At 44.2% G+C, this 17,465-nt stretch overlaps 1 protein-coding gene across 6 annotated transcripts in view; it reads left to right on the forward strand.

Moving 5' to 3' along the window:
* The window catches only part of LOC113033157 (uncharacterized), a 47,254-nt gene extending 34,134 nt beyond the window's left edge, over positions 1 to 13,120 (forward strand). For all 6 annotated transcript variants that reach the window (XM_026186606.2, XM_080306100.1, XM_080306110.1 and 3 more), the window contains exons 5-16: positions 621 to 755; positions 855 to 914; positions 4,099 to 4,248; positions 4,758 to 4,845; positions 5,412 to 5,685; positions 5,773 to 6,268; positions 8,669 to 9,953; positions 10,183 to 10,286; positions 10,422 to 10,584; positions 10,862 to 10,980; positions 11,078 to 11,171; positions 11,604 to 13,120. In XM_026186606.2, the coding sequence (XP_026042391.1) occupies positions 621 to 755; positions 855 to 914; positions 4,099 to 4,248; positions 4,758 to 4,845; positions 5,412 to 5,685; positions 5,773 to 6,268; positions 8,669 to 9,953; positions 10,183 to 10,286; positions 10,422 to 10,584; positions 10,862 to 10,980; positions 11,078 to 11,171; positions 11,604 to 12,046 (3,411 nt within the window). In that variant the 3' untranslated portion in view covers positions 12,047 to 13,120. The remainder of the gene's footprint in view (positions 1 to 620; positions 756 to 854; positions 915 to 4,098; positions 4,249 to 4,757; positions 4,846 to 5,411; positions 5,686 to 5,772; positions 6,269 to 8,668; positions 9,954 to 10,182; positions 10,287 to 10,421; positions 10,585 to 10,861; positions 10,981 to 11,077; positions 11,172 to 11,603) is intronic.
* Positions 13,121 to 17,465: the final 4,345 nt, after the last annotated feature.

Raw genomic sequence — 17,465 nt, forward strand, 5'->3', positions numbered from 1 at the left:
AGCTTCCACCCACAAACAGCTTCCAGTATATAAGCTGATTATGTTAAAATAGAAACATTTAGAACAGCAGATTCTTTGTGACTTTGTCAAGAAACTTGTATTGTGTGTCCGTGTGTGTCTGTGTGTGTTGGTGCGTGCCAGTGTCCAGCCCTGCAACAGAAAAGCTGTATTGTCCTGTGCTGTGAAACTGAGTAAATGAGTCCTTGACTGACTGTTACAGGGAAGCACGCAGATAAAGACTGTTTGAGTTTCTGCGATACCAGCTACACACACAGATACACAATCACTTTCAAAGGGCTTTCGCTTCTCTGTCAAGTGCCCAGCTATGAGTCCTCACTGGTCATTCCCTGTTAGTCATATTCCACCACAGTAAAGATCTTTTCCCCCTGCAAACAGCTGTAATGCTCAATAAACATGTACTCAAACACGCCATTGTTAGCCTTTCATACAGAGCTGTAGTTTATTAAACAGGCTCTCAGATATGGTGTTTCCCCAACTGTAAGTAATGATAAACACCTTCACTTCCTTATAAAACAAACAGGTGAGCACATGCCTGAAACGTGCACACACTAACCCTGCTGTCATAAATGTGCTTTTTTTTTTTTTTCCCTCCTCTGCAGCTTCAGCTGAAGCAGGCCATCAAACTGGGCTCTCCACCGTCTCTGATGTGTGTGAAGAGGGCAGAAGATCCTGCGACCATGTCTGAGGATGACGGCCTACCCTGCAGCCCACCAGAATACACAACAGTTCACACGGTCTTGATAAAGACATGCTTTCAATGATGCCTTCCTTCTGTTAGTGCCCCTGAGTTTGGCTCCTAACATTCTTCTCCTTGTTCTTGGTGCGTCTCCCAGAATCAGGCTCAGGCGAACAGTTCCATCAGTCTGGAGGGAATAGACAGCGATGAGGACCGGGTAAGCGTCAGCGCAACGAAAACTAAGATACTGCATTGTTTATTTCATGCTTTGTTCCATTCACAACCGACACATTTACCGACGAGTGAACTTCCACGCTGCGATGCTTTACGATCTGCACCGTGTCCTGCGTGTGGCATTGCAACCAAAACAGCGATTCAAGTAAGATCGATGTGATTTGTTAAAGCCAGGAGGAATCTTTGTGGATGTGTTGGAGCTGTGTGCGATTGCTCCTCATGTGACTGTGGCGGAGAACAAATCTCATGATCCCGTCTAATCACTAAAACGCTGCTCTTGGTTCTAAATAAAAGCCCCTTCATGCAAAGTGACATCTTTCCCTATGTTCCCGCTCTTTGGCGCTCTTTTTCCCCCTCTGTTGCTTTTAGTCTTTTTGTTTCAGCTTTCTCTTTTTTGTATCCTTAAATTGTCGTCCTCCTGACCCTGCGTATAAATCTGCGGTTTAACCAGTGTTACCCAGAATGCCTCATATTCTCCCTAACAATAATTTCAAATGAGTCCTTTTTATGGATCTAGAGAATCACAGTGCCAGTTCACGATAAGGCAAATGTCCCGAGAACATCAATTAGTCTCACTGACTATAATATGGCCTAGAAGCACAGTCAGCAAACTATGACAAAGGAGCCTTTAATGATAGTGTACTTTTAGCAGTTTCAGGCGGGTTTTGGTCATTCTCCCACTGGAAAGAGCCACAAATGGCTGGCTACAATGACAGGCACACAAAACCCTGAAAATATCCCCTTTAAAGTCAATTCCACACACAGGAATGTGGTCAAGGATAGACTGCACTTACAGTGGCACTTTGTGCAGTTTATCCATCCACTGAGAATTCACTAAGACATCAATTGTTTACTTGATTGTGGGTTTTGTTGTTGTTGTTGTTTTCTTTTTTGTTTTTTCCCCCCAGGCTTTATTTAGAAAATGAATTTGATTTATTTGCAACAATCCAGGCTTTGACTCACACCATCGCTGTCAGCATACGTCACTGTGGAGACTTAGGTCTAGGTCAGCCAGTGTTAAATGCATTTACAGTAAATATAAAGAGTGCAGACTTTGTCATCTTTTCACACATACTTGTCTGTAGTTTGTGGATATAAGTTGGTCATTAGAGGAGTTCAGACTGCCTGTTTCTATTAGCAGTGGATGATCAAACTGTGTGTAAGACAAAGAACATCGTTTGAGAATGAGATGATCTGAGAATCATCTCCTGAGTTTATTGTTTCCATTGTGTTGTAAAGTGAAGCCGGCACACAAATGTCTGTAATACTTCCAGATCCCAGCAGGGAGCGACTCTGCTAGTTGCATAAAGAAGCCAGATTGTCCATAGATCAGACATAACATCATAATCACCTGTCTAATATTGTTTTGGTCCCCTGTTTTCTTCCAAAACAGTCCTAACCCATCGAGGAAACACTAGACCCCTGAAACTGTGCTGTGGTATCTGGCACCACGATGAACTTGTCTGGCCAGCACATCCCACAGATGCTTAAGTGGATTTAGAGGCAAAATCAACACCTCAAACTCGTCGTTGTGCTTCTTAAACCATTCCTGAACTATATTTGCTTCGTGACAGGGTCCTTTATCCCGCTGAAAGGGCTCACAGCCATCTATACTGTTTGCATGAAAGGCTGCACATGGTCTGCAGCAGTGCTTAGTTAGGCGGTACGTGTCAAAGCAGGACCCAAAGTTTCCCAGCATCCTCAAAGGTTCCATTAGTGCCATGTATATGAAGCCACCTATTATGTAAGTGAACACTGACAGCGTTAGCAACCAGCTGATTAACAGCATAATCTTTATTGTTATTAGATGAGATCTAGATGAATTAAAAGGAGAATCAATACTGGATATAACATCAGGTGGCCAATTGGAAACGAATGGATACTAACATATAAGGTTACAGTGTATCACTTATTGCAGGTTTAAGGAATCAGTGTTTTTTAATTGTGAGTCACTGTTTGAGACTCGGTGATGAAACGGTGCTTCAGACATAACATTGGCTCAGCATCCTTTCTCACCATGGAGACTGGAACGTGATTGGCTGTTTACTTCTTTCAGTGTCGTGTTTTTAAATCCTGTACGGACATAAATGGAGAGGCTTATGTTCAACACATATCTGCAGCACAGGAAATAGTTGTCATGTGCCGTCTGTGATAGTGGAAGATGGGCGTGCGTGTGTGTGTGTGTGTGTGTGTCTGTTTGGGTGTGGTCATAACCAATCCTCCAGCTTCTCTTCAAACCTTAAATGGAAGTCTGCAGCTTGACCTCTTCTTCCTCTGTATGTTGCTTTCCCCCTTTCCTTCTCTCTGACCTTCTTTTTCTTTTCTCCAGCCACAGTACATGTTATTCCACTGACCGTGTGTGTGTGTGTGTGTGTGTGTGTGTGTGTGTGTGTGTGTGTGTGTGTGTGTGTTGAGTGTTCAGAGTGCATTCCAATGGTTTCTTTGGCAGTCAGCATGTCTGCTTGTAGTTAAAGCATTAAGAGTCTGCCTCTCTCTCTCACACACACACACACACACACACACACACACACACACACACACACACACAGGGAAACCTATATTTTGTTAAAGAAGTACTGTGTTATGCGATATTTCATGAATATGTTTTAAGGGTAATTTCAGTTAGATCATAAAACAAACCATGTGTTCATACAACACAACACACTTTTTGGTTTACATGCAGAATGAAAACTATGAAATGGTATTTTACAGTCTAACAGATGCAGACAGACATTAGCATGTAGTGTGTGTGTGTGTGTGTGTGTGTGTGTGTGTGTGTGTGTCTTTAGTGGAAGAAGAGCAGTGTTTTTGTGGGTTTCGTGTTGAAATAAGTGAAAAGGTAAGTTTGTGAGAGGTGAGAGAGGTAGGTTTCTGTGATGACAGACTAGTGTTGGTTCTGCAGATAAGGACTGCTCATGTTTGTACAGCTGGACTCCCCCTCTCCTGCTCAGTCTCTGGCTACTTGTTTGCATCCTTGGGGGATTTTTCAATGTTTGTGCTTTTAAGCTTCTTACAAGTGTGGCTGATGTCTGAGAGTTGACCACCTCTATTTGGAACCGTCCCACTTGTGGGGGTGGACAATTGGATGGATGGTCAAATTCTGTCCCCAGAGATCTCTCCTGGTTGAGTGTTGCTAAATGCTAAATGAGTGTTTCCTGTCTTCCCAGCTGTCCTGCGCAGCCTCCAGCAGAGCAGTGAGCCCCCTGGTGGTTCCAGGAGACTTCAGCCAGCCGGCCAGTCCTTTTGTCTGTCTGGATAACTCTGCAGCCAAGCACAAGCTGGCCCTGAGGCAAAAAGCCAGGAGGAGACCTGCCAGTGTAAGAGGGGGAACAAAAGCTCTAGCATGAATAAACACTAATACTCCCATTACTTTAAATGGATCTTTATAGCTTTTCATGGCGTGGCTCTCATTGCATAGAGTCTCTGTTTTGTGATAAAACTGGACCTAACAAAGTAATTCCCCAACTATAAAAAAGAAACCTAAACAGTGGGACAATCAAAGTGATTAGTCAATAGTTTCCCCACATTATCTAAAAACCTTTTTATATGGAGGTTAAACTTAAAGTGAGTGCAGAAAAGTACAGCAGCCAGAGAACGGGTCAGGTGGTCCTGTCTGCACAGGCGTTCGTCCTTCTCAGTCATTCAAACTTTTCAAAGAAGTTACGCTGAGAAAAAAAGTGATTTTACTGATACAAATTCATGAGACCTGTTGCTGTATTGGATGTTATCACATGTGTGCTGCTACAGTTTTCTAGGACTGCTTAGCTGACTGTTCATTGGCGATTGATGATGCTGATGTCACCACAAATGTCTCGTTTCTGTGCAGCGAACAGAGGGGAAAGCAGGGCAAGAGTCTGAGATGGAGGCGAAGCTGACGACCTCCACACCGCTGCAAGACCAGCAGGAGGCAGAAGGTGTGTGCGCAAAGCCCCTAGTTTTCATGTATGGAAGCCTGTGAATGCCAATATTAAAACAAAAGTATTTAATCAAATAGAAGGGTTATAGTCCACATGAGTGCAAAAGATGCATATATGTATTTGTTTAAGTTATTTTGGTAACACTGTAATTAAATGGAATATTACTGTATTTTATGTGAAATTACAATGCAATTATATTTACATACACTTAAACACAAGAATAAGGGGAGAACAAATCAGGTTTTTAAAGGAAACAAAGATATAATTCTACTGTGAGTAATTTTAACTACTGCATAACCTTACAAGAAACCAGACACACATTTTAGTGTAAATAATTTTAATTGCAACAGTTGAATAATAGAAAATCAGTCATGAATATAACTTTACAAAGTTATTTAATATTCATTATATTTATATTTATTTATTCATAATAATTATTATTTTTTATAGATAATTCACACAAATAATAATGAAGTGGTTCATATTGGCTGCCATCAGCTTCCATATCCTTGTTACTTATAAGTCTGATGATAAGATGACACTTTTTTGTGTGTTTGATTCAGAAGTGGCTGATGTTCTGCTGAAACCAGAAGTTGAGAGGGAGGAAAATGAGGAAGAGGAGAGCGAGGAGACGGATCAACCACAACATTCCATACAATCCCTGTTGGGAGATGAGGAGGAGGGAGAAGATGAGTCCGATGCCGAACAGGATGTTTCTCACGGCCCGGACACTTCCTCTCCTCCTGAGCCAAGTCACTCGGAGGAAGAAGACTCCGACAGCCAGCCCCTGCCCTCCTCCAAGCTCAGCTCAAGCGCCTCCTCTCTGGATAGTCCCAGGTGAATAGAAATGGTTTCCTTTTGGTTTTCCTCTCCCAGGAGTGTAGCTTGGTTTGTTTCATCTTATCTCTTGATTTCTGCTTCTAGGGCCACACCAGAGCCCCCTTCTGGCTTGACGGACACAAGCATGGCTTCCAGTGCAGCGGAGAGTAAGAATGTAAGTGACTCTGCATCTGAAAGTGAAGAAGATGGGCTCCAGAACCACGGGGAGGAGGAGAACTCCTTCTTACAGGAGGTGCTGAGCTCTTTGAAGACGCCCCTCGTATCTGCCTCGCTTGATATGAAAACTGAGGGCGCCGTCCTGGAGATGAAGGAGGAAGAGGTCAAAGAAAAGGAGGAAGAAGAGGTAGAAATGGAAGAAGAAGAGGAGGTTAAGGAAGAAGAGGAAGAGGTGGATGAGTCCCTCAGTTCTCAGGCTGCTCCCTCGTGCTCCATGCTGTCAGATCAGACCACGAAGGAAGAGGAGCAGGTTGTCACTTCCTTGTGGCAGGAAGAAGAAGAAGGAGGAGTGGATGCTGAGGAAGAAACGGAGGAGGAGGAAGAGGAGGAAGAACCAGCTGTGGAGAGATTTATTCGATCTGATGTATGAATCTTTGGTTATTTGACATTTTAAATGGATTTTGTGTGGAAGATAAAAGGCCCCATGCCTTCCTCACTTACCCTAAACTCCTCTGACGCTGCTTCGTGAGTGTCTTCATATATTAGGCAGTTTATATGTCAGCCAACGCGCACTGTGGCAGGAACAAAGGGAAGCATGATGTGAAGCTACAAATGCAGACACGGCCCAAAACTAGAATTAGACTCGCATGAGATGTGAATGTTCCACGCATGGAGAAAATGAGGGAACACAGATTCCAGTGCAAGGGAACTTTAAAAAAATGTTCATCCACTTTATTTTTAAAAATCTAAATAAGGTTAAATTGAATTTCGATTTTTAAATCCAGCATTAACTAAAAGCTTTATCAGAAAGACATTTGTCACTAAAAGCTCTTTCAGATGTGATAGAGGCGTAGAGTTATTATTTTCTCATTTTTAGAACATTTTTATTTAATTACAACTTTTGCTTTTTATTCAGTTTAGTTTCTCTCAGGAAATGGAAAAAAAGGTAAATGCAAGAAAACAGATTTAACATGATCATGGTTTTTTTTGGGGGGAGGCACTATTGCCTCACAGGTTCTGAGTTCAATTCCACCATCAGGCCGGGGTCTTTCTGTGCATGTTCTCCCTGTGTTTGCGTGCGTTCTCTCTGGGTCCTCTGGCTTCCTCCCACAGTCCAAAGACATGCAATTAGTTGGGATAGGTTAATTGGAAATTCTAAATTGCCCATAGGTATGAATGTGAGTGTGAATGGTTGTCTGTCAGGGCTCTAGAGTGCGACCAATTTGGTTGCAAATGCGACCAAATTTTTCAGTGGTGCGACTAAAAAAAATAAAAAAATTTGGTGGCACCTGTGCGACCAACTGTTCGGGTAACAAAAAAAAAATAAAAATCTCTGCAACTCTCCGTGTGGTCAACAGACACACTTTATCGTGGACTAAACCAATCAGAGATAGTCAGGGGCGGGACCTCTCTGATTGGCTGTGGTCCAGTTGAAAGTGCAGGTGGAAGAGAGAGGTGAGTAGTTTGAATAAGGTGATATCAATTCATTAATGGATTCCACACAAAGACTTAAACACAGAGCGGACCCAACACATCAGAATCAGCTTCGTCTTTCTCGGCTTTCTCACCCGACAGCCTTTACACGGACACGCTGTTGGAGCTTAGCGATTCTGATACGTCGGGTCCGCTCTGTGTTTACGTCTTTGTGTGGAATCCGTTAATGAACAGTGTCCCGTCTCAAATCTGTTTTCTGCATTATTCATTTGCTTATTACCCACCAGTCTACCGTTGTTTACAGCGCTGTCTTTTTCTTTTTTCACTTAAATGACCTTGGACAAGAAAGCCTAATTTCTGCTGTTCAATACTGAAGAAATTTAAACTTCTTAAAATTATGCAAAATTGCAGAATATTTTTAAGGTTATCTGCTATAAAAAGCCAGACCAGGAAAATCTCCTTCATGTTTTTCTGTGTTTTATTCTCAGTTACTTTCACATAAAGGCATCTGCTGTGATTTTCACAATTCTGATGAAGTCTCACATGTACCAGTACTGATAAATGATCAGAATTATAATATTTCTGACTGTCTGAGGCTAAATTGAATCGAATCAGGACTTTGAGAACCGGAATCGAATGGATTATGGAAATCAGCAATGATACCCAGCCCTAGTGAGCAGCCTACGCTCGACAGAAGTGGATGTAGCTGTGGGTAATGAGAAAAGATGAAAAGAACGATTGATAACTTTTTTGTTAAGTTAAGGCCTGAACCGTCATAGCCAGTGCTCTGACACAGTGCCATCAATCTTGAAAAAGCACAGTGTATCCAGAAAACACATTATATGCTGCAATAAATGCACAAGTGTCCCCTCTCCCAACTGCCTCTCAGCAACAGACAGCAGCAAACAGGTCGTCAGAGGAGCCGAGATGATGATTAAGTTTAACATTTTCTACAATATTGACAAAGCACTTTAAGCACACGTTTGTTAGTTAATAATTTAGAAATGAATATTGTCTGTATGGACTCCCCCCCCCCAAAAGAAAGTGCACATGTAAAACTGCGGTGTTAAGCGATGCGGTTGAAAAATTTGAGTGCGCCTAACTTTTGTGCCGGTACGCCTAAATTTTTAAAGTTAGGCGTACCAGTGCGCCCATGTCAAAAAGTTAGTCTAGAGCACTGTCTGTGTTTGTGTGTTAGCCCTGCGACAGACTGGCGACCTGTCCAGGGTGTATCCTGCCTCTCGCCCTAAGGCAGCTGGGATAGGCTCCAGCGCCCCTCGTGACCCTTAAAAAGGATAAGCGGAAGCAAATGGATGGATGTGATCATGTTTTCTTAAATCTCATTCATGCCATTTAGCCACAGTCACATTCCCTTTTTTTCACTTGCTAGGATGAGGAGAAAGGAGAAGAGCAGGCAGTAGAAGTCAAGCCTGAAGAGGACGACAGCGTGCTCTCATGCCAAACTATCAGCCAGGCAGGTGACGACAACGTGGGACAAGAAGATGGGGAGAGTGAGGGAGGGGACGAGGAGGAGGCAATCAAGCTGGAGAAGTCTGAAATGGAGGAGGAAGGGCGGGAGATGAGGGAAGAGGATGAGGAAGTTGAGACGACTGAAAGGACAGAAGTGGAGGAGGCAGAGGAAGCAGTGGAAGGAGAGGAGAGAGGCGCAGAAGAGATGCCTGAGATGCTTCCGGATACGCCGGGTGAAGAAGTTCAGGTGGTGGCGCAGGAGGTGGATGAAGGTGTGGCGCTTGAAGGTGACGCAGTGTGCGCTGTAAAACTCAAAGATGATGATCAAATTCCAGCAGAGATGAGCGATCAAGGACTCACCACGGAGCAGAAGGAGCAAGATTTCAACCAAAACTCTGGAGATGAGACTGAAGAGGGAGAAGACACAGTAGAGGAGGGGGCTGACCTCAGCGTGGGGTTAGACCAATCGGAGAAAGGTGTGGGAGGGAGCCAGAGTGATGCAGATCAAAGCGAACAGGAGCTGGAGAGCGAGGAAGCAACGCCGCAGTCAGACACTAAACAGATGGAGGAGTGTCCGAGTGAAGCCGCAGAACAAGACGACGGCTCCCCCGAGCCGCCTCCTTTGTCCCTGCAGTCACCAAAGAGCGAGGCCAGGAGTCCCACCAAGACCAGCACAGCGATCGTCCACATAAATCTAGTTTCTCCCAGCTCAGAAAAAGCCACGTCTTTATTCCAGCTGCCTCCAGCTGCTGCAGATTCCAGTGACAGCGCCAGTGAAGCGGCTTCACATGACACAGAGTCCACCTCTGCAGATAAAGAGGAAGCTGACGGTGTGGAGGAGGAAGAAGAAGAAGAAACGCATCAAGACGCTGCATCTCCTGCACCGGCTGAGGAAAAGACAAGCCAGCCGCCCTGCAGCCCCGATCATACTAAAGTCCGCTTCACGATCGCTCCCGCCTGGCAGAGATCACAAAGTCTGAACCCTCCTCCTTCCCCACCTGCTTCTGTCTCCTCCCCCTTCGCTGTCGCACCATCCAGCTGCGAGGAGCCGGAGACTGTGACCGAGGATTCGGTCACGAAAGCAGAACTGGCGACTTCACCAAAGGTCGAGTTGGTGCTGAGCCCCAGTAGGGTGAAAACCGCCAAACCACAAAGCAGTGTGACACCGGCTCCACCCAAGATCTCTACTTCTGCGAGCATTGAAGGTAAGAGCGCTGAACATGTGTGATGGTAGATGATGAAGCCGTTTTCTGCAGGGACAGGATCCACTTCGGTTGTGTTTAGACGAGGCTGATTTTACTGGACTAGCACGTGCATGCTGTGTATGCTTTAAAGTGAACCTTGCAAACACTGGATGTTTGCTGTCTGAAGTGTCCTAATCTGTATCACAGGAGGGTAAATTATAACCACTTTTTCTTACGCTGCCACCTGCAGAGAGCTCAGTGATTGTAGAGGGAAACCCGGACAATCCCTTCGGAGTTCGGCTGAGAAAGACTTCGGCTCTGCTGCGCTTCAGCTCAGAGGAGGAAAACACAGAGGTGATTGAAAAGCTTTTTAAGGGTTTCTAGGACACTCTGAACTTCTTACCTCTCAAACATGATGCAGGAAACCTGAAACTGTAAGCTTAAATTCATGTCAAATGTATTATTTGTGTTTTATTTATTATCCTTTAGCCTCCGACTGAGTCACAAACTCAGCCACCCAGCTCTAAAGTTGACTCCCCGCAGCCAGTCAGTGTTAAGCCCTCCATCTGTCCACCGGTCAGCATCAAACCTGCGCTGCCTAAGAAGCCAGAGGTTCAAGCTGAAAGTGGAGGGAAACTGAAGCGCGTCTCAGGTGTGTGTCCACGTTCATCTTTACTTAAAGAGGAATTATCATGCTTCTTCTTTGCTTCTGTCATGTATACACTGTGTCAGTGGTGGATGTTCATATTAAACATGGCCACAGCTCAGACTAAAGACCGCTCGAACTGCTCACGGACAAGATCACAGGCGCGCTGCGCAGCCTCGCCGTATTAATCTGCTCGAGCGTAACAATCCTGAACTCGACAAGTGTAAGAAAGCAGCTCGCGAGCCAGCCTGTGGCGTAACAACTGTGTGTGCTGTTAATTTAGATTCAGTTGCGGGCCGCGCTGTTTCTACTGGATCTGATCCTCCCAGCTGGATCTCTGTGGCCAAACAGAAGCAGAAGATCTATAAGGAAAACTCACTGGAGGAGATCACTGTCAAGAAGGTAGACCTACAGAGATGCACAAAAACAGGATGCATGCGTGCAGAGTACGCCGCCACCATGTGATCTGTATGTGACTGTTCTGCTGCTGCTCTTTCAGGAGGACCAAGAGAGAAAGTCTTCACTTCCAACATACGTCTGCTCAGCTGCAAGCAAGGAGCAAGGCACCAAAACAGCTGAAACCAAAGGCAAAGGTCTGCATGCACACACATGCAAACACACACACACAGTCCATTCATTAGGCTCCTTCATCATTTGTGCAGTACCTCAGCAAATGTCTGTTTCACTATGCACTGCTGCCCTCGTCTGGTCAGCCTCTGCTACAGTAGATAAATAATTAACACTTTGTGTTGGAGGCTGATTGTAATGATTGTACATAACAACTTAGTGGAAATCCACACATAAACAATACAGTGTAGAAAACACTAGACACTATCTTGGCCTCACGTGGGTGGTGTACAGTGAAAGGTGGTGTTGCACAACAGCCTGAAGTTAGTATTGAAGTCTTTCAGACTATTTACAGAGGTCAGAAGTAAATAGTCTGTGAGCTTTAACTTTAAAATACATTTCTGTCAAAGTCTCTCCTCGGGTTTATTGTTTATGTGTGTGTGTGTGTTTTCTCGCAGGGGCTCATTTGGAGATGAGCAAGCCGTCAGTGTCTCCAGACAAGGAGGCCAGAAGGCCTTTCTCTCCTCCGACTCCAGTGCCGCCTCAGCCTTTAAAATCCCAGCCCCTCCCCTGTGTTGCCCCCAAACCCTATGTCCCACCACCCCAAGAAAAGTATCCACCACAACCTAACCCCCCTCAGCGATGCCTGTCAACACCAGACGCTCCAAAATCTCCTGCTACTCCATCATCTCCCTCTAAAACTCCGCTCACCTGCTCCCCATTTCCATCGAGGACCGCCTCGGAAAAGCCCGTCCTTAGAGCGCCGGGGCTTCCTGGACAGACGCCGCCCTCCCAGCGAAACCTGCCTCCCACAACTCTGGCCCAGGACGAGCCCCCCTGGATGGCGCTGGCCAAGAAGAAAGCCAAAGCCTGGAGCGAGATGCCCCAGATAGTCCAGTGACAGGCCAGGTCAGATTTAGAGAAACCACGCCCCCCGTGGGACCTGAAAGGCTCCAGGATGGAGCAGAACCGGTTTGCACACAAATATCTTTTAATCCTGAGCTTCAGGCTTTAGATTGGTGTAAAATGCCCAGCTCCACAGCTGAAGGCAGGCTCTTTTTTACTCCTTCATTTCTGTTTTCTAAATGACACGGTAGGACCCCGAAAGTTAACGCGTCTTACTCGAGGAGGATATTTTTTTTTCTTTGTTTGTTTGGTTGCTTTTAAAGATTCGTAGTTTGGGATGAGGTGCCGGAATGAGACACCTGCAGCCTCACACCAGTACGTTTTAACTTTAACTCGGATGAATCCACTTCACATCACTAAACATTTCAGGAAAGGGAGCACAGAGATGTTTTTTTTATATGAGAACACTTCATTTACCCAGAACGATGATAAAGTAACAGAAAAAATCTTCTGTTCGTTCTTAAGAATGGACCTACACGATGCTGCCGGCCTGTGTGTGTGTGTGTGTGTGTGTGTTTATTATAAGGCAGGTATAAATGCTGATATATTTGAGGAAAATGGAATAGTCCGTGGTCTGAGAGTGAGATGAGGATTAAATCCAGAGCTGTTCTTTGTTTTTAAATCTACTTTAAGAGAAGCACGTCCAATCAGGTCCGTGGACACTCGTCCGTGTAAATTATATTTTTTCATTTTCACTTTTGATATTTTTGAATTCTTTTTGATATTTTGATCAACTCCAAGTATCCTGCAGAAATCTCCCAAACCCCGCCCCCAAAAAGCTGATAATCAGTGAGCGCTGCCGCTGCGTTCAGTCATCTGTTTGAAATTGTTTAATGCATCGCTGCGTTGCAGAGTGTTGTCGACTATGAATCCTTTTCCAGTGTAAATGAAACATAAGTATAAAGCTACTTAGGCACTTAGAGCTGGGTTTGCTGCTGGATGCGTCGTCTGTGTCGTTTCAGTGTGTCTGGCAGTAAGCATATGCAGATATGTGATACTCGTTTTGTATTGCCTTTTGAGAATTTGTCTTGTACATAATAATGCGCAGTAAAGAACAAATTATAAAGCATGTTTCTGTGTTTGTTTGTTTGTTTGTACATCAGAAGTGGAGCACAGTTGGAAATGTGATGTCTTAACTGTGAAACTTTAGTTTGATTTGAACCCTTTAAAACAAATATGACCGGTGTGTCCGACGCTCGCAGGCTGGGCACACCGGTACAGCATTTTCATTCCCCGGACTTTGACATTATCGAGATTCCTTTCCACGGCCTGGTTGTGTTTTCACCTTCACATAATGGTTTTAGGCTTTAAAACAGACACCCTACCACCCCCACAGGCCTAATAGTGGTTTGGTCCACTGCTAATCCCTAACTCTTTAACTTTGCAGATTTGATCTTAAAGGATGTGTGACCTGTTGTTCTTTATTTCCTGTAGAATAAAACTTCAGTTTGGTTGTGTGTATTTTCTTAACATCCATCACATCCTCACATTTCACTATGGCAGCCATATAGTTGCGGATCAGCCACACCACCTAATGGTTCTGGAAGCAGGAGGCGTCTTTGTGAGTTTCAGTAGTAGTTTTGGTAGCTTTTTTTTCTTCTTCTTCTTCTTCTTCACTCTCTCCATGTGTCATCACATTTAAACCTTTTCAAGCAAAAACAGGAAGTGAATCATAAGAAGGCTTTAACTTCTTTGGCTGGTTTGTGTTTGTAGACAGATGATGGCATCTCAATAAAATCAGAACCGTGCATACACACCAACGACGCCTTTACAGGTTTGTAGTCGAAGATAAAAAAACACACAATGAAGGTCAGGGTTAGCTGACAGTGTGGTCTCCGGACTCAAAGTCTTTAACTGGGATGTAAGTGCTGCTCAGGACTGACTGAGATCAAGCTCACAGTCGGTGTTTTGTCAGGTTGTTTGATGGGATGCATGTTTACAGTGACTGCTTCCTTACTGAACTGCATCAGGAGCACTATCTCAGTGTCCCTTTAAGGCTCAAGATCACAGAAATTTAAAAAAAGTGAAAAGAAATTTCATTTAATGTTTAAAATATGAATGAAAACCAACCAAGTATGAGTTTTAAAATATTGGCAACAAAACAGAGATAAAATGAGTCCTCACTGGTATAGTCTGCTGACCATATTAAGCCAGTTCTCATCCAGCTCCACATTCTCAACATATCCAATACAAGATTTTGCTCCTCTGCCTTTGAAAGCTCTCTGACTTGGCACAACGTCATCTTTCCTCCGCTCAGCTTCAGCTGCTCTCCTGACAGCGCCTCACTTCAGACTTGTTGGCTCATATCAGAAGCTCAAAACACATCTGTTTACATCAGCACGCCAGCTTAAAAACATGTTTCACATATTTACAATCATTTTATTTTCAATTGCTTTTAATGCCGTTGTTATTGTTAATTTTTGCACACAGACGACTCAGATGTGCTTCTTGTAACAGACTGATGCCTTCCTAACTATCAATCCTCTTACTGTAAGCATCAAACAAGCAAAGAAATGGGATTAGATTCTAAACTAGTGGAATTATTGCAGATGGAAAATAGCTTAATGTGAAAATTAGTCCAGAAAACACAAGCGAGTCGATCCCACTGTGGGTGATTTATGGCAGAGTGGACTGATCAAACACTCGAGACGTCGATCTGTACAGTAGGGTAACATATTTTTTTTCCCTGCATTGTTTAAGTGAAACTTAGGCTCATTTTTCAAGCAAAAACTTTTCTTTAATTTCTCCCAAACGCGGCCTCATGGACTCACTTGACCGTCTTGGCGTGTACGCATGCCTGCAAACATGTGGCCTTTATTTGTTTGTGTGCCTTTCTCCTTGTGTGTGGCCAAAATGTGAGCCAAATGTTTGTGCGCGCCTGCTCACATGAACGGGTGTGAGCGGGCCGCTTGCATGCGTATGATTGATGGTTGCCTTTTGTTTGCGCACAGGAAGCTGTAATCAACTCCCCAGATGTCTTTTCTGGGCGAGTTAGGTAACACCGCGGCTGCCCTACTTCTGATACACACACTACAGCACACATGCAAAGTGGACCCGCCAAGATGTACAGTGCGTGTGTGAGTCCATGCCAGGTATCCATAGTGATGACAGCTGGGTGCTGATCTTCTCATTTACAGGTTATATAACCAACGGAGTTGGCAGGAGTCAGAGGCACAGAGGTGAGGAGGTGGGTGGAGGGGCAGTGGTATTGAGGTCGACTCGGGGAACTACAGTTTCTAAGAAGTCACCGAAAAATCCTCCTGCTCTGAAACTCTTACTGCTATAAAGATATCATCATAAATTTGGACGTTCACTTACACAGGAGTGATGAGTAGAACACAACAAAGCCTTTAAAAGTGTTTTATTGAATAGTGTAACTTTATATTGTGTGGACAAGTTGATCTCTGGGCAACAGAGCGTGATGTAAGTTGGTCTGTTGAACTGGATCATAAAATTACTTCAAATATTATAAATGTGCAAAGATTTAAACATAAATATTTTCTGACTAAAAGTCTCACGTCGTAGTTCTCAGTAGGAAAAGGGTGGAGCGTCCACTCTGAGTTCCTGCTCCATGTGGAAGAGTTTAAGTATCTCATGGTCTGAGGGGACAGTGGAGCATGAGGCTGACAGACTGGTGTTGCATAATGGTTAATATCTGGTGCTGCGATTGTTCTTTTGTGTATGTGCCTACAGAGAGAAATGTTCAGCCAGTGTAAACATGCTTCCATGCAGTGCTCCATGATCCCGACTGCACGATCCTCGACATGAGCGTCATTGTGCATCGATCCAATGCTGATTGGTGGATAGAGTGATCTGACAGCAGATGCTCTCTGCAGGTAGACAGACAAGCCGTGGGCAGAGGTTTCCACTACTAAACCATCCTTTCCTGTTAACCAGTGATGGTGATGTTGTACTTGTTGTTGTAGTGATGAGAAAGCTGAACGTGAAATGAAATGAAGCTGTTGATCTACCTTCCTGTCCCCATCTATGCTGAAAATTATGTGTAGGGATTAGGTAGGGTCTCAAAGAGCAGCCGCTTCTTCCCCACATTGAAAGGAGCCAGTGGAGGTTGTTTGGGTTTGAGATCAGGATGTTTTCTGGGAACCGTCTAGGTATGGCACTGTGGGCATGTACCACCAGGAGGAGGACCCAGGACAAGCTAGAGAGAGAACGTCCTTCAGGTGACTTGACTTTCATCTGGAAGAGCTGGTGAAGTTGGGTAGGGGATGTTTGGGTGCCCCTGTTTGGACAGCTGCACCAATGAACACCACTGGTAAAAGAGCTCAAAATGGATGGATGGCATTTTACAATATTGCAAAGCAGTGAAATAACCTGTGGACACAAGATTTCCCTGTCATTAACTTATGACATTTGCAAATACAATGTTTCTGTCAAGTAGTGATGTGACGTTCTGTATCGAGGCTTCGAAGCTTGTGTCGAGTAATGGAGGGGGCGTTTCCGCGAAGCGCGTATCGAGGCTTGCTTCATTTATGGGAGGAGCTGAAAATGATGACGTCCGAAGCCTCGCTGCCCGGCTGTACCACGTGACTGGTTCATGAAGTGGTTCAAACTTTGCCGCGAGATATGACAGCGATATAAACCCCTCAGACTTCATTCAAAAATGTGGGTGTTTGATGGAGAGTTGCGGTTAGTGAGAGTTTGGAGACAGTTTGGAGGTTTATGAGAGTGAAGAGAGAAAGTCAGGAGAGAATAGAGCCAGCTAAGAAGAGGAGGATGTCCTCCCCTGTGTGGGAACATTTTGATCTTATTCCTCCCAACAAGGTATGTAAATTTCTACAGAAGATGTATTTTCATGATACTGATGGTGCAATACAATTTATGTTAAGCTGTCTGTACTTTTGTACAAGGTGAAGTGTTTGCTATGTGCCAGGGAGCTGGGATATAACAGCAACACCTCATCCATGCTTAGGCACTACAGAGCTTTGCATGAGAATAAGAGGAACACCGATTGTGGAGCAAGACCAGGTGAGCCATCAAATGCAATGATAATATAGGATGCAGTAATGTTACTAAATGATATAACAATATTATACAACTGTTATAAGTTACGTGTGTGATATTTATATTTGTGCTTTATCTTTATTGTCTTTCCTCAGGAGAACAATCTCAAATAGATGAAGACCTGGTCAGCATGGTGATTGAGGACTCCCAGCCATTTAGCATCGTGGAGGACAAAGGATTTAAAAGATTTGTTAAATCATTAAATCCTAGCTATGTTCTCCCCACTAAAAAGGTCATAAAAGCAGTGAAAATTTAGTTTTTACAGAATAAAATGTGAACAGGCAGGACTGAGGCTCAAAGCCTCAGTGTGTAGCTGTCCATACCTCAACGTTACAAAAGCACAACCACTGTCCACACCCCAACCACACCTCACCTCACAGTAAATGATCATT

This window comes from Astatotilapia calliptera, chromosome 2 (genome assembly GCF_964374335.1).
Source record: "Astatotilapia calliptera chromosome 2, fAstCal68.1, whole genome shotgun sequence".
Classification (NCBI taxonomy): Eukaryota; Metazoa; Chordata; class Actinopteri; order Cichliformes; family Cichlidae; genus Astatotilapia; species Astatotilapia calliptera.